Consider the following 17,582-nt stretch of genomic DNA (forward strand, 5'->3'; position numbering starts at 1 on the left):
CAGAGCCAGGCTTTTGTTTGTTGCTGCCCCCTCTAAGGGGAAGCCAGCTCTGGGTCCCAGCACTTGCTCTCTGTTCCCTCAGGGTGCCCCCATTGTGAAGTCATCCTCTGCTGGCTGGGGGATCCTGGCCCCTCCTGCAGGGATGTAGTGAGTCTGGGCTTCAGGGGGATTGGGGCATGCCCCAGGGGAATGTCTTTCCCCAAAGTTGCTGGCTGGGGTAGCGCCATGTGGTTATCAACCCTGAGGGTCCCTTTGCCAAACAGCTGATTGGCGGCCAGCCTCCAGCCCCAGAAGGCCGGAAAGTATCCTCAAAGGCTATGGGGAGCTGTAGACTGCCTTGTTATCTTTGAAATCTGCATCCGATCTATGATCCACAAAAAATTGTCCGTGGATATCTGGATTTTCAGGGCTGTACATATTAACTTAGTAGTGTAAATGCTGAAGTAAACTAATTAGATAATTGCAAAGATATAATTTTTGTAGTGCTCTCTAATAAACTTAGTGGCTCTTACCATTGCTAATTCAATTTCATATTTATTTTGTGTAATTTAAAAACTATTTTAATATTGACCGCAGCTAGGTCAACAATTGAACTTGTTTTAGAATTTAAGACTTTCCTTCCTTATCATCGCCGACAGGTTCTGAGAAGGAGGCTGTTGGTTACTTACACACACACACGACTTTTTAATATGAATTTTATTCAGTTAAGTGTAGGTTAAATTAACTGGTCCTCTTACGATAAAGTAATATTTCTGATTCTCATGTACTATATTTTTTTAAATAAGCTATTCAATAAATATGGACTGACATGATAATATAGTGGTAATCAACAGGACTGCAGTCTTCCTGCGTGCAGTCATAGATAAAATGAACAAAACCGATTATATGCTGTTTTTACACTATAGATAAAACTTGGTACAGTTAAGAATCATGACTCCACTATCAAAAGCTGACTTGCATTGCTAGCTTTGTTTATAGTCTAATTGTTTTTCTCTTTAGGGTGACATCTGTGAACCCCAGTTCATAAAACTACTTTTTGAAACTGAGAAGATTGATATAGTACTACATTTTGCAGCACAAACCCATGTAGGTGAGCACTGTTATACGTTAATATTGTAATAAATCTACTAGATGTTTTTTTTAAACAAGTAACCTATTCATGTTGTTGCTGTTTTCATTCCTTTCCCTTTCATGTTAAACCGAAGGACCATAATTGTATATTTATTATAGCTGACAACAAGTAGCACTGTTAAGACTCAGGGTCTGTCAGTATTTCCATTATAAACCTATTTACAACTTGGCAATAAGAACAAAAAAAGCTCCAGGCAGAAACTATAGATGTTGCAAAGTCTCAGCTAGGGAGCACTTTTAAAAACAAGTTTTACCCTTAAGCTAAAGGAGTGCAAAATATTGCTTACTAATATCTGGTGACAATCATCCATTTTGCATCCCTTTGAACTTTAATGAGTGGCATGCCATTACACTTTTTTTCTTCTTAGGTTCAAATTGTGCTCTGAGGTATATGTGCAGTTGCCATTGAAATCAATGAGCCATGTAACATCTAGGAAAGTTCTGTAAGAGTTGAAGCCCCATGTGCTAAAAAATGAGCTTTAGTTTTTAATATATTTTTCTAGACGATAGTTGTAATTGCTTCATGCTTCAGGCCAAGCCATGGTACAAAACAATGGCATCAGGACTCCAGAGATTAAAATAATCCTACCCTTAAGTGCCTAAATATAAACTAACATTATTCAATGGAAGTGTCAACAGAAGGTATCAATATGATAAATTCCATTATTCATATGCCTTTTGACCACCATTATCTGCACTCTGCCCTATAATTCATCTCCATTGGTACTACTACTAGCATTCCAAATTGGTGTGTAGTTTCAGACAGCTTCTGTTTTCTTAAAAGCTACCAGTTAGAAAAAATATTTCTTTATTCTTTTTTCTTTTACCTTCCCCCCTGCTACCCCTCTCCCCAAAAATAAATACTCGGTGGGTCACACTTAATTCTGGTCCAGAGATAGGTTTAAGCTTGAGCATTACATGACCATCCTGACTAGAATGGAAGCTTTGTTAGACAGAAATTTCATTAGACAGAAATTTTCCTTAAAATTTTGTTTTTAACACCGTCAGTTTGTAAGACTGGGCCTTAAAAGATTGCTTCAAACCCCTCTTTTCTCCCTCCCCCCCACCTCGTGCATAATACCTTGAACATCTATACTACTTGTACTAGGAAAGCCTGACTTTCTAGATTCTGACCTTTTTCTGCAATCCAAGACATTTGGATTGTATTTCACTGCCTGCGAACAGCAGATAGTGTAGACTCATCCGTGGGACTTTGGGCTGGGTGATGCCCTTTTTGCTGTCAGGTCAGATATGAAAAGTGGTGGTTCAGGGCTCCTACATGAAATCCTGCCTTTTAATAGCTTCTTTCTTGGGGAAGCAACTTGAAGAATATTCCTTCCTCATTTCCCCCTCTACTGTAGGGAACCACCATTCTGGGACCTTGCACCCCAAATGGGACCATTTATCTATTATACATTATTGTTTCAAAGTGGAAACGATGGAGCATTGCAATTCTAAAAAAATTCCAACATTGTTATAATGTCAGGTCTTTAATACTGTAGATCGTGTGTGTGTGTGTGTGTGTGTGTGTGTGTGTGTGTGTGTGTGTGTGTACACACGCACGTGTGCACACATACGCTGTTAAGATATTTCCAACTTGTATTTACCAGACTACCAAATATGGATATCATATAAGGCAAATTGAAAAGAGGATAAAATTAAGATTGAGCATTTTCTTCCTTAAATATTTAATTTTTCTTAATGTTTTAATGCACTGTGTACACACACCTAAAAAAACCCCCAGCATCAATAACAAATTTCCCTGAAGAACTCTCCAGCAAATAGTTACTTACATTGCAATGTTGGGAAGTAACATTACTCCTTTCAGTTAGTTTTAGTGTCTTGTCTAATGAGAATTGTTAAAATGAATGTTTTAGAAATAATAATAAAATGATTGGATATTGTACTGCAACCTATGCTTAAACCACACTTGACTTATGCCTTTTGTAGCATACAGGGGTTTGGTTGTGTGGTAACGCAAGTGAATTGACTGCCATTTAACTTAGTTAACTAACACTACTGTAAAGGCAAACATAGGTACTTCACAAACATATTATTCCTGGTTGTAGTTCACATTGGAACTGGTCATGGTTCATTATCAGATAGAAACGTTTGTCTTGAAGCAAATATGGGGTGTGTCTATATTTGCCTTTATAATAATGTTAATTGGCAGTCAAGTAACTCAAGTTAAAATATCACCGAAAACTCTCATCTAGTCAGTGCTTCATGATATGGTTCCTGGTTAATATATTTTCATGTCAAGTCATCTTTTTAAGGTCTTCAGTGCCTGAGTTGAAAACTTTTTTGTCATTCTTTGCATTTATCCTAAAATTTAGATCTTTCATTTTGGCGTACCCTGGAATTCACCTCTGTGAATGTTTATGGCACTCATGTTCTGGTCACTGCTGCATATGAAGCCAGTGTGGAGAAGTTCATTTATGTCAGCACAGATGAAGTATATGGAGGTAGCATTGATGAGGTGAGCTTGAAAAAGCAGCTATTTTTTGTACCTTTGCTTGTTTTATGCGCATTTTTAAGAGTTTAAACAGAACAAAATAAGATTTTAATAACTTCCCATACGTTCTGTGATTGGACTATCATATGCTGTATGTGCTATTCCTGAAGATGCCAAAACTTTCAAGCAAGTATTAATTGTTACTAAAACAGTTTAGTAACAGTCTCTTATTCATCATCTTCTGTCATTTGTATATAAAATTTAATACCAACTGCCTAGAACAGTGCATAGACAGTTCAATTTTATTTCTTCAAATGCATTTTTTTAAGTGGCATGGAAAGAATGTTCTGTTACAAATTCTGCCCAGGGCACTTTTGAGCCTATCTTTATTTAAAGAACATTCTGTTCTTTCTACCATTCTTTGTGTGTTGTCTGCTTGGATTGTAAGCTTTATGTGGCAGGGAACTTGTTTTGTTATATATTTAAAGGCTTGTCTACGTGGTAAGATACTACGTAGCAAGCCAGGATGTTTCTCTGCATGATCTGGCAAACTATGCTTTCAAGTAGTAGTATGTCAGGCTGCACCTGGGAACATTCACTGAGCTGTAGCAGTGACCACACAAGATATTACTATGCAGCAATCTAGTGCGCTGTAGATTCATACCCTGGATTGCAGCATAGTAACTTGCCATGTAGACAAGCCCTAAAATACCTACACTTTTGGGCACACTGTAAATAAGGAAAGACATAGCCTTGGTGCACAAATTGTGCAGTGGTTCCTTCATCTTGTGCAAAAAGTAATGGCAAGAACTATTTCTCAGTGTTGAGGGGAAATCCTACTTATTACTACCCATTCACAACTTCTTTTTCAATCAGCAGGGAGGAGTGTACAACTTCAGTCCACTTCAATGAAAAGAAAGAAAAGGAATACTGTTTTTCATAGATGAATCCCTCCAATAAGGCCTATTTTGCATCTGTATCCATTTAGCCAGGAGGCTCTCATCTCAGATCTACCACTTTGTTAGGTTATGCATCATAGCGAATTAGTGATAAGGAAGTCTTTATTGGTACCTGTTGCAGAGATTGAGGCAGACACCCCTGGGATGGTAGAGGTACATTACTCTAAAGAGCACATCCAGTCCAGGGTATGGCCATGTGGGTTTGGAGATTACCTTCAAGAAAGTGGAGAGATTGGATAGGAAGTTTTATGCCATTGATCATATGGATTTTAAAGTTTCCCCAAGAAAAGCAGTGTGAACTTCATCACCATGTCAGACAGAACCTCAGGCAGTTGCTTTACTAAGATTTCGACGTCTGAAGGTCTGTATATTAATAAAATGCCCCACTTAGTTTTGTCTGTCCACTTGTAGATTAAGTGGACTAGCTCTATTTATTCTATTTTGCATGAATTTTTCTTGCATCTGATCCCACAAGGGAATAAAATGGTTACCATGCTTGTGAATTTGTCCTCCTTAGACCTGTGTTAAGAGTAGCTTAGGGGTGAGGTGAACCAACACTGGGCCTGCAATGTCAGCCAAATCTATGTGATGCATAAAAGAGCAGGTGATGTTTTGTTTTTTGATGAAAAGATCATAGATAGTGAAGGATTAGTTGACCCTTGATAACGCTGATCACCATGAGGTGACAGTTTCAATGTTTCTGCTTTGACCTCGTGAGGTAGTTGGCTGGCTGCTGACTACCCTAGGCTTAGTGTAACAGTCTGGGGGAGTCCACGCAAAGTACTGTTTGACTGGCAAAGAGGGTTCTGATAATTTTTGACTAGAAAGAAGTGAATACTAATGAGTTGGCTTAGTACCACTGCAGTATGGCAGGAAGATACATTTGTTTTGTAGGGTTTGGGTTTTTGCTTATTGCCTTCCAGTATGTTCATGTGACCTTCTTCATTATTTAAACACGAGTACATCAAGAATATTTATCATAAGAAAAGGAGATTTTGACTTCAATGTGAACTTATGCTGTTGTCCTAAAATAGCATATTCTTGGCATCACTGTGATTTTAAAAAAACAACTGGTAAATCTTTATGGCTTGTAGCTGTGCCACCTGAGGCTGTGATCTTTTTAGCTAAGGAGGGTTTGATATGGTTTGTTCTTCGATGGGAGACATTTGAGGAACCCAGTCTAGGTACTGCATGATGTGGTGGTGATTCATTGGATGTACTGCTCCAAGGCATCTGTCTGCACTGAATTCTGTATGAGCTGATTCGTTGATGTCAGTGGGATCTGCCCATGTGGAACTCTGAAGGATTGAGGTCTAAATAAGTATTGAATTAATGTCCCACCAGTGTTGAGGTATGAATAATGGTTATGGTGTTAAGGTACTTCTTTGAAAATACTGGTTTACAGAAGATGGAAAATAGAGATCCTTATCCTTTGAGGCTCTTTCCTGAAAGTGAGGTTTTTCTCAACATGTAAAAATGTTAGCTCTGGTGTCCTGGCCCATTACTAATATAGGCATTTATACTCTGCCTTCAATTTCTCCTTTGCAGCTGAATGATGTATTCTTCACTTCCAGTACTGTCAAACAGCTGCTGTATTTTACCTTAGTTATAGCAGAAATGTTCTTACTTATAGCTTCAATATGAAACGTAAAAAGCATTCTAGGATTCTGTGGGATAAAAGCAGTTATATAATGCAATTTATCATTCTTTTCAGGAATTTGATGAATCCTCACCAAAACGACCAACAAATCCTTATGCTTCATCTAAAGCAGCTGCAGAATGCTTTGTTCAGTCTTATTGGGAAAGGTACCAGGTAAGCTTATGCAAGCTTCAGAAACTATAAGTTTTATTGCAGTAGCATCCCTGCCATATGTGTCAAAGGAAAATCTCCCACGAGATGTAAACGCTGAGTGTAGCAATATAAGCCTACATTAGATCTAAGTGAATTATAGTTTCAAATTGAACTTGGATTTTGACATAAGTAATAAGCGTAAAGCATGTGATGATAAAAGAATGAGATTATGAGAGAGGGATTGTGTTAAACTTATAGTGATTCTAGAAATATTTAAGATTTGGGCTGAACATTAGAAATAAAGAAAACATAACAGATTGGATGCTAAAAGCAGTAAATTATTAGTTATGTGAGTTTGTTTAAAAATAAATGTTGTCCAGTAGCTAAGGAAAAATACAGCAAAATAAGATAAGGAAACCCTGAAAAGAGAAAAGTGCAGCCCTAACTGCTTTGGCTGACTTTTGCTAAGGTGAAATAACTAGTAATGATATTACTTATTTGTTCTAGTATATAAAAAGATTGTATGGGTTCTTGGTCAGTGATTTTCCGTACCCCTTTGGAATCATGCCATGATGGGAAGGTATCTCCTGGACATGGACCTGTTCTATTTTGGCTATTTCTTATAATTGTATCCTTGTTGGGGTATAAAATATAAGGAAGTATATGCTTATATTCATGTTTTGAACATAACCAACAGCAAGTGGCATTTGGACTAATAAAGGATTGCTTGTTTGGAATCAGAGTCATGCTAAACCTTAAACTTATTAGGGAAATTATTTCCGACATAGTGCCATCTGATTCACAGTTCTATTTAAATTGGATCAAAAGGACATTACCTATCCTATTATTAAAGGCATTGCAAAATAAACCGATATTTGCAAAGATTGAGTCCCTTTTTTAAAATCATAATTATAAACTTCTAAACTTTCGTCTGTCTTCTACCAGTTCTAATAACTCTAAATTCCCTGGTTCCTAAATTAAGGCTGAACATAAAAGAACTCATATATTCCAAAGTAGGGGTTTGCAAAGTTAAGGTAACCAAATTGCATTGTCCTCTGCCGTGGGGAAAGTAACTTCCCATCTTCCCTTATTTATTTTTATTTAACCTTTAAATTGCTATGCAGATCCTTGTTTGTTTAAACATTTCAATTATAAACGGTCTAGCTTCTTTCTTCTTATTTTCTTTAGGCCTTTGTTATAAGGCTGTTTATAAGTACGTTGCCTTTGACATGGGGGAAAACTCAGGAATAGATGTCTTAGTGACAATTAATCATTTCTTTTGAATAAGAAATGTCACAAAAAGAGACTATTGTATACATGTTTGTAGCCTCCTCTAGAAAGGAATGCAAATGAGAATGGCCGCCAGGAATGTCTGTTGCCAACTGCATGTCTCCATCTCTGAACTGGAGGTACTTGTCTACTGGCAAATGTGTCTTGAGGTTTTATTAGTATTAATATTTATAAAGTGTGTTCAGATCTTTGGATAGACATTACAGAATTGCAAATTGCTACTATAAACTGGTCAGTGAAGGTGCTAAGGCAGTTTGAGCCCACATTCATTGACAGATAATACTGTCCAATTCTTGTATACTCACATGCTTAATATTTTAAAGTTTCCAGTTGTTATTACACGAAGCAGCAATGTTTATGGACCACATCAGTATCCAGAAAAAGTAAGTAAGCAAGCTAGATGTATGCTTCTATCTAAACTCTCTAATCCATTATAAAAAGCTCGTTTAAATATTTTACTTTTTTTTTTTTTTTTTTTGGTCACAATATACTTGCGCTGTTTTCCACAGGAAAAAATTGTATCACAGGCAAAGTGGGTCAGACTCAATTAGCACCATCTGTTTTAATCTGATATTAATAACCTACCAACCCAAACCCCTAGATGACTTATGTTGGTGGATGTAAGGGAAAACAGGAAGTACATTTCTGGACTCCATTAAAGCATTTTATAGAAATTTGAGGCACTCTACTTGAGCATGGTCAGAATATTTTATAGTGCTTCTAGATTTTCAGAGGCTAAAGGGTGCCATAGGGATTGGTGTTAATTCCATTTTTGATTAACAACTCCATTGATTATATGAAAGTGAAGTAAACAGTAAGGTGGGTTCTTTTTTTTAAAGAAATCCCTCATATGAAAGGGAGCAGAGTTGCAGCAGTAAAGACGAAAAATAAACCTAAAAAAGTGAGAAATATGGTCAGAAATAAAATTAATTTTAATGGCTTGTATTTGTCTAGGTTTATCTTGTGGAGGAATAATTCAAAATAGATACAAAATGGGAGGGAGTTGTTTGGGTAGTAGCAATACAAAACACATGGGATGATAATGGATAAATGACAATGCAAGTTAATACCCCTTTTGATGAAAATGCAGTATTTCGCAAAGGCATATTTATGCTATTTTGGTGATGGTGTTGCTTCTCTGAACTACCTTTATTTCTGGCTATCTTGGGAAAATTTAGACAAATTGGAGGTAACTCATGGAAGAATAATTAAAGAAAAATAATTAGATGCTGAATGGATTGACTAATGAGGAGTCAAAATGAACTAAAACGTATAGCTTTCTATAGTTAAGAAAATATAGCACCTGGAACAACCATTTTAAGGTTCTGTAGGAAGCTATAAGTTTTTGATGGATTCTTGGTCAGAATTGGATACCACGATTGCCAATGTAAATATTTGCAGGCAGCCTGGGACTCTTGCTCAAAAATTAATACCTTAGTATTGTTCTATTTTTATGCCACATTTGTGCTGTTTAGCTGGCAACTGTAGTAACCATTGTTTGTAGTTGTGGATTTGATACAGGTAGGTAACAGGCCACCAGATTTTAACTCATGCTTACAGATGTTTGAGTAATTTTTTGCCAGTAAGGGGGTATTTGGGTGTGACTTCTCTTTGCAGGGTAGGATCATATTTGTCCAAGTGTTTAGCCCCATTTGGCCTTGATCCTGAAAATTCTTTCACATGTGTTTAACTTTATGAACTTAAGTAGCCCCTTTGGAGTCTGTGAGGCTCCTCACATGCATAAAGTTAAGTATATGTTGTAAGTGTTTGTTTATAGGATCAGGGTCTCACTGGCTCCCTAAAGAGGGTAAGCTCTCCAGTGATAGAAGCCTGTGCTTTTATAGGAGAAAATCATGAATTCTATTTCACCATTCTGCATATCTGCTATTTAGACAGGTTTGTTTCACAGAATCATAATGATATTTCCTGTCTTGAGTTAGATCCTTTGAACAGACTTTTGTATGTGAGTGCTGCATGTAAGTGCTTAATTTGAACAAGAAAATAAATATGCATGTAACTTCCATGCCCGAGGAGCTTTTAGCTTGGTTGTCAGGATGAATGTTGGTGGGCATACATGCTCACAAACACTCTTTTAAAAAAACCCTAAACTGTCTTCTATTAAGCAGATTTTAAAATTCAAATGAATATATTAGGTCAATCCTTCCATCTAACTATGGATTGTGTTGCTTTGTTTTTAAATAGATATTCTTTATGGGTGAAATCCTGGGCCCATTGACTTCAGTGAGGCCAAAATATCACCTAAAATGAATATAGCAATAAACTTTTTTTTTTTTTTTTTTCTGTTTAGGTTATTCCAAAGTTTATATCTTTGTTGCATCAGAACAGGAAATGGTATGTAACTTTAGTTTTCTGCTGCATTTTGGTTGGTTGTGGCAGGGAATATGTGGTGGAAAAGCCTTGATTACAGTTGTAATCGATGCAATATTTTTCATAAATTGTTTTAATTAGTTCCATTAGTAATGAGTATGTCCATAACTTACTTTCATTTTAGTTACATTGCAATCAGGTGCTAAAAAAGGCTATTTTAAAATTAAGTCAAACTGAATCTTCTTTCAGCCAAAAAAGCATCTTTGTCTACATTTTTAATGGTTGTATTCACTTAAAAACAAATCTAAATGTTGATAGAATAATTGGATGCTTCTGTTTTTTAAAGTTACATCATATCTTTCTTCTTCTTATTTAGCTGCATACATGGTTCTGGGCTTCAAAGAAGGAATTTTCTTTACGCCACTGATGTAGTAGAAGCATTCCTTACTGTTCTAAAGAAGGGGAAGCCAGGTGAAATTTATAACATTGGAACCAATTTTGAAATGTCCATTACACAGCTTGCTAAAGAATTAATTCATCTAGTAAGTAAACAATGTAGACAGCTCAGAATATTTGGGGTTGTTTTCTTATTAATGGTGGTACATCTATAGTTGAACTGCAAAGGATTTGAATTATTTTAGGCTTATGTGAGTTCAAAGGGTGGGAAAGATGAGGTTTGACAGTTCCCTGGAGACAGAAGTTCCATAGAACAGGTAGCACAGGTATAGTGCACAAAACAGCCATGCAAGCTACCTCATTCTACAGTATTTTGTCAGTCCTCCTGAACCCGGACCTGGAAGAAATTATCTACAAGTCTGACAGTACTTCAGTCTCCATACTAATGCAATCTTCCTACGTCTTGGGAGATCTGGGTTCAGTGCCTCACTCTGCCACAAACTTCCTGTGTGATCTTGGGCATGTTATTTAGCCTGTTAGTGCCTCAATTCCTCATCTGTAAAATGGGATAATGTGAGGATAAATACATTTAAAGACTTGGAAGTATTTTGAGATCTACTGCTAAAAAGTGCCATATAAGTAATCAATATTATTATTTATTGTTTCTTACTGATGTGAGTGCTCTTTTTTTAAAGGGGCGGCATTGAGAGCTCTGAGCTCTTCACCTGCTTTCTATGTAGGCTAATGACCAGTCATCAGCTGGCAACTACTTCTTGATACTGTCTACTTCAATTTGGTCAGGGAATGTGGAATTACCAAAAGAAAAACTTGCTATAATTTAGAATTGTACAAAAATCCAGTTATTAAATGAGTATTGGAAGGTATCTGGAGAAGAGTGGCCATTGGAATCACTTAAAATGGTCAGAATTATTTACCTTGCAGTACTTTCACCAGCCACAGCTCATAAAAATTAGACCAAAAAACATACAGAAATGGTGGTTCTTAGTCTAGTGTTAAATTTGAACCTTAATATTGATATAAGTCTATGCATTGCAACCAGGTTTGTAATATAGAAAATGATTTATTCTTTTCTGGTTGACAGATAAAAAAGACCAATTCAGAATCTGAAATGGAACATTGGGTGGATTATGTCAAAGACAGGTGAGGAATTGGTTAACCATCTGTTGGGGGGTTGACCCAATCTCAACCTACCATCGGGTCTGGGGACTACTGCTCTGGTAGCCATGGGGCTGGCCACTGATCAGCTGTTCCAACAGCCCCAGTGCTAACAGCTCCTCCGGCACTGCCCCAAAAGAAATCATAGAAGTCCCGGAAAGTCACAGAATCCATGACCCCCATGACAGAATCTTATCCTTAGCTGTCAGTTACTCTGTTTATATTTCCATGTTTTCTTGGCAGTCAGGAGGACTTTAAATTTATTAATTTTAAAAGATTGAAGCTTAGATTCTGGACAATCTGAATATAATAAATACATAGGCTGCATAAATATGTCAAGTGAGCCAAATGCAGCCCATTGGCTGTATGTTGGACAAATCAATCATAGTCTAAATCCAGAGGGGACCATTATGATCATCTAGCGTAACCTCCTGTGTAACACAAGCCATTACATTTCCCCAGAACAATTCCTAGAGCAAAAAATACACAAGCTCTCATTGTACTCTAGATAAGATCAGGAAACTTATGAACTTTAGAGAAGGGAACAGATGGGCCCTGAAGTGTTGAAGAAAGATAACCTAGTTTTCATAGGACAATATCCTTTCTATAAAATATGAACCCCTACCTCTCTTGTTGTGAACAAACATAAAGAAGGGAAATTAGAAGACTAATCCTGCAAGCTGCATCTTTGAGGAAAAAAATTGGTGACAGTATAACATCTTAAAATGTAGCACAAGACACTTTATATTCTATTTTATTTAAATAAATGTATATAGTATCTGGAAGGTGTTTGGTTGAAACTAGCAGACACAAAAGTCTTGTCCATGTGACAGAAATTATCACAGTTACTCTGGGACAGTGCTTAATATAGTTTGTCCTTATTTCCACTGGCAGCTGAACTGTGTGTTCAGCACCAGTTCAACTGTGTGTACATCTTTTTGTTATTCTGGAATGTAGACATGGCTTACTGCCTAGGTGCCTGAGCTCTTACATATAGTGATGCAATAACTTTTCTTCTCAAGTAAACAGCACTTTAGATAAAAGGTGACATATGTAAGTAGGATTCTCCCTGCTCACTTCCCATCCGTGGATCTTGGTGCATTTAAGTTCCACGTATCGAGCAGCACCAAACCTCACTAAGGGTGATGTTGCTGTTGTAGACTTCTAGAATATTACCATATCTTCAGAAATTCAAACAAGGAGAATATTTGCAACTTCCTAACTGTGTATTATTAGTATTTATTATTAATCATGTTTATGATGATAGTGCCTAGGAGCCAACTCAGAACAGACCCCCATTGTGTTATGCATTGTTCAAAGAGTAGTACGTGGTCCCAGGCCCAAAGAGCTTAAAATCTTCATAGATAAAACACCCACAGGTGGGAGAAGGGTATAACACGAAAGCAAAATGAACTGTGTGATGGCAACAGAAATAACGATGAAATTCACCCTAGAATACTTAAGGAACTAGCTGAAGCAATCTCTGAACCATTAACTGTTGTCCTCAAGAACTCATGGAGGATGTCCCAGAGGACTGTTAAAGGGTAAACATAGTACCTGTCTTCAAAAAGAGGGAAAAAATAGGACTTGGGGAATTATAGACCAGTCAGCCTGATATCTGCAGAGATACTGAAACAAATTATTAAATAAACAATTTGCTCAAACCTAGAAAGAAAAGAGGTGATAGTTAATAGCCAACATGGATTTTTCAAGAACAAATTATATCAAATTGTCTAATTGCTTTCCTTGATGGGGTAACTGGCCTACTGGTTGGGGGGAAGAAGTAGACATGATATGTCTGGACTTTTTACACAGTCCCACATGATATTCTCATAAGTAAACTAGGGAAATGTGGTCTATATGGTGGGTGTGTGACTTGTTGAAAGACTATTCAAGAATATTTATCAGTGGTGTGCTGTCCAACTCCTAAGATATATCAAGTGGGTCCCGCAGGGGTCTGTCCTGGGTCCAATACGATTCATTATTTTAATTAACAACTTGAATGACGGAGTGAAGAGAGTATGCTTATAAAATTTTGCAAATGACACCAAGCTGACAGGGGTTGCAAGCACTTTGGAGGACAGGATTAGAATTCAAAATGACTTGATACATTAGAGAATTGAGCTGAAATCTACAAGATGAAATTCAATAAAGACAAATGCAAAGCACTGCTCTTAAGAAGGAAAAAAATAATGTACAACTGCAAAATGGGGAATAACTGGCTAGACAGCAGTACTGCAGAAAAGGATATGGAGGCTATAGTGAATTACAAATTGAATGAATCAACAGTGTGCTGCTGTTGTGAAGAAGGCAAATATAATTCTGTACTGTCTTAACAGGCATGATTTGAGGACTTCAATAACTCAGTCATAGGTGAGGGGTCTTATTACAAGGGTGGGTGAAGTTCTGTGGCCTGCATTGTGCAGGACGTCAAACTAGATAATTGTAATGGTCCCTTCTGAATTTAAAGTCTGAGCCTGTCATATGTAAGACACAGAAGATAATTTTTCTTCCCTACCCAGCACTGGTGAGGCTTCAGCTGGAGTAGTGTCCAGTTTTAGGCACTATACTTAAAGAAGTAAATAAATTAGAGAGTCCAGAGGAGAGCAAAAAAAAAAATTAGGATGTTTGGAAAATATGGCCTATGAGGAAAGCTGAAAGAATTGGGCATGTTGACTTTCAAGGTGCAAGGGCTGAAAGGGGGCGTAAGTCTTCAAATATATAAAAGGCTGTTATAAAGAGCATGGTGATCACTTGTTCTCCATGTGTTCTGATGGTAGGACAAGAAGCAATCAGTTCAGTTTGCAGCCAAGGAGATTAAAGAAAAACTTTCTAATTACAAAGATCAGTAAGCATTAGAGAGGGTTACCTAGGGAGGTTGTAGCATCCCAGCCATTCAAGTTTTTTAGGAATGGGTTAGACAAACATCTGTCAGGGAGGGATTGTCTGAGGTATATTTAATCCTGCCTCAGCACAGGCAGATGGACTGATGACCTCTTGAAATCCCTTCTGGATTTATATTTTTATGATCAAGTTAGTTCCATAACTTTTTTGAGGGGGGAGGGGGAAATTAATTAAGAGGGAATGAGTTAAATGGAAAGAAGAGGGAAGGAAAGGGGATGAAGGGAGAAGTGGTTAATAGAGACAAATGTGGAGTGAAACTGAGGTGAAGAGACTTTGGGAGTGGGAGGATCAAACAGCAAATCAGCACAGGGCAGAGAAAGTCCAGTCAAAATTGTACAAAGTTTTTTTTGAATGTCCAAAAGACCAAAGGTCCCAGCTGTGGCTGCTTTTGCCCCCACCAGCTGGAGTTTCTGGCTAGCTTCTCTCCCCAGTTTTCTCCAAAGGCCCAAATGGGTTGGGGGAAGCACCATCTGGGTTTTTCTGTGTGTTGGGGATGTGTGTGATGGGGGTGTATATAATATTAGCACACTGGGGATTAAGTTAATTTGAGGGCCAAACTCCTCATTTTTCTCCCTGAGTAGTTGTTGCACTTGATGACTTTTGTACGTGTTCTCATGCATGATAGAAATGTTTTGAAAATGTGACATAGCAGATCTGTTTGTTAAAGTGGGAAAATCCTTTTTAATTTAAAAACACCTAATATGAATGCCTGAGTGATGCACACTGAATTATTTTTAACAAATTATTTTAACATGCTTTAACTGTATTTTTCTTTTAAACTTGTATTTTTGTATTTAAGACCTACCAATGACCTCAGATATCCAATGAATTCAGAAAAAATGCACAATTTAGGATGGAGACCTAAAGTTCCTTGGAAGGAAGGAATAAAGAAAACAAGTATGCTGCATTTAATACCTGTAACTGATTTGGGGGTAGTGATTTGGAAAGAAAAGTAGAAAATATTTTGGTTTTGAAATTTAGTATTCTCTTAGAAGTAGTTAAAGTTAGAATGCTTTCACATTAGCCAGTAGAACTTTCTCCTCTTTAAGTAGCTTATGTGTCTTAGTCTTTAAAAAAAAAAAAAAAAAAAAAAAAAAGAGACCCATTAAGTAACCTTATTATTAGTAGCATTTAACAGCAGGAGCAAAAAATAAATTAGATATTTTGATATGGTACAATAGTGTCTTTGTTAAGGATTTTATTGAAGATTCTAAATATTATTAGCTATACACTTCACAGAATGCAAACTATGTATAACTATAGTACTGCTGTGTTAGCTTCCTTGTGGTACCTGGAAAGGGGTACAGATATGCCTACCTATCAGTTTCTCTGTTTAATTTTGATCTATGATTAAATTCAATCTTCTTATTTATGCTAGTTGAATGGTACAGAGAGAACTTTCGCTATTGGAAGAATGCAGACAAAGCTTTGGACCCCTTTCCTGTGACAGAACAGCTTGATGTAGGGTGAAGAGAGAATATGAAGGAAATCATCCTCTTGCCTCGTGACCATTTCTTCTTTATAGAAACTTGCAGTCAAGTGACCAAGCTGAAGTCTTCTAATCTTTCAAGATACATGGACAATTATGAATTCACAGCTATAAATAGGGAACAAAATGGGAAAGATTTTCAGAAGTTTTTAAAACTTGATTTTATAGATGTAAATCTATTAACTTCAGGTTTCAGTGCAATATTTTTAAATTTATATAGAAATTTATTTTAAATAACTAAACTATGAATTTTTATAACACTATAAATTGATAGAGTTGATATTAAACCTGTTTTGCTCACTTTGATTAAGAAATATCTTGCATATAACTCTGGTTGTTTTTTATGAAAAGTTTTTGATGTTTTTAAGTTCAGAAATTTCATCTGTATTAGACAGGTCATCACTTATACTTGTTCCATCATGTTAGCTACAACATTATATTTTCTGTTTAAGCATTTAATCATTAAGGAGAAAGTGTTCTTTATTCTACAAAATGTATACAGAATCACAAAAGGTAGAAATGAGATATAAATGGTCACAGTACATTTCCCTGCCAGTTCAGTATTGTTTTCTATAGATCACTGTTCTAGAACAGTGTCTGGTCTAATTTTTAATGTCCTGAATATCCTATATCACTTTTCTTGGGAAACTATTCTCACCCTTTCATGAAGTTTGTGTTTAATTTAATTCCATTATCTGTCCAAATTATTTTCAAAGGATTTTGTGGTCATTATCTAGTTATTACCTCTTGTATTACCCTAAATCATTTTTCTTCTTAATGTTTACAATTGGAATATTTGGAAAAACTTGAATGCTAGGTTTGTTACAGTATTTTGAATGTTATAACTTCATGTGACATGAAGAATATTTTTTGCCATGAGGCTAAAAGCTCATCAGTTCGTTGTTTCACTGAGTTGTGGGATGGTTTACGTTATCAAAATTTAGATAATCTTTTCAAAGAAATAATGCTTTTTAGTAAAACTTCCCTGGAAAATGACTTTTTAAATGAAGGGAGAAATAGTCTGAATTTTCACAAAATTCAGGGAGACAACTATAATTATGGAAAAGCTGCTGATATGGATTTTTTTTTTTCAAAGTTGATTTTGAATATAAAGTGCTTGTCTAATTTGATTGTCTTCTTTTATGCATGAGTTGATTTGGTTTGTTTAGAATTATTTGCCTCTTGTGTAAAAAGTTAAATGATGCCATTCTACACTAACTGAATCTTCCATGGACCTTGAAGAGGAGCTCTAAGTAGAGAACAAAAGTGGAGGGATTAAATGGTCAACAGGGAAATCTTATTTCATAAACTTCTTTAATACACTCTCATGCTTGTAATACTAAACACATAAGGAATGGAAAAAGCCAAGTTTTCATAGAGAAAGTAGGTGAAGTAATATCTTTTATTGGACCACTCTTGTTGGTGGAAGGGACACCACAGAGTTTCACAGAGCTTTTCCTCTGGAGAAGGTAACCTTTCGTGTCAGATCTAAATGTGAGGTGGGACATAATGTAAAGCATAAGAGTTCACACATGTAGGAGACCACTGGAAATGAAAGAGGCAATTAATATCTCTACAGTCATAGAATGATGGGGCACTAACAGGCAGCAGGGTGTATTAAAATTGTTGTAATGAGCCATAAAATCAGTGTCTTTAAGTCCA

General features: G+C 36.5%; 1 protein-coding gene across 2 annotated transcripts in view; it reads left to right on the top strand.

Annotated features, from left to right (window-relative positions):
• The window catches only part of TGDS (TDP-glucose 4,6-dehydratase), a 28,655-nt gene extending 11,609 nt beyond the window's left edge, over nt 1-17,046 (top strand). Inside the window, exons 4-12 of one of the 2 annotated variants that reach the window (XM_067536918.1) lie at nt 1,000-1,090; nt 3,468-3,610; nt 6,260-6,358; nt 7,951-8,010; nt 9,936-9,979; nt 10,332-10,497; nt 11,454-11,512; nt 15,231-15,328; nt 15,810-17,046. In XM_067536918.1, the coding sequence (XP_067393019.1) occupies nt 1,000-1,090; nt 3,468-3,610; nt 6,260-6,358; nt 7,951-8,010; nt 9,936-9,979; nt 10,332-10,497; nt 11,454-11,512; nt 15,231-15,328; nt 15,810-15,901 (852 nt within the window). In that variant the 3' untranslated portion in view covers nt 15,902-17,046. The remainder of the gene's footprint in view (nt 1-999; nt 1,091-3,467; nt 3,611-6,259; nt 6,359-7,950; nt 8,011-9,935; nt 9,980-10,331; nt 10,498-11,453; nt 11,513-15,230; nt 15,329-15,809) is intronic. The other variant, XM_067536919.1, reaches the window with a different exon arrangement.
• Nucleotides 17,047-17,582: the final 536 nt, after the last annotated feature.

The sequence above is a fragment of the Emydura macquarii genome, unplaced genomic scaffold (genome assembly GCF_026122565.2).
Source record: "Emydura macquarii macquarii isolate MOO-44397 ecotype Brisbane River unplaced genomic scaffold, CSIRO-AGI_Emac_v2 contig_3671, whole genome shotgun sequence".
Lineage (NCBI taxonomy): Eukaryota > Metazoa > Chordata > Testudines > Chelidae > Emydura > Emydura macquarii.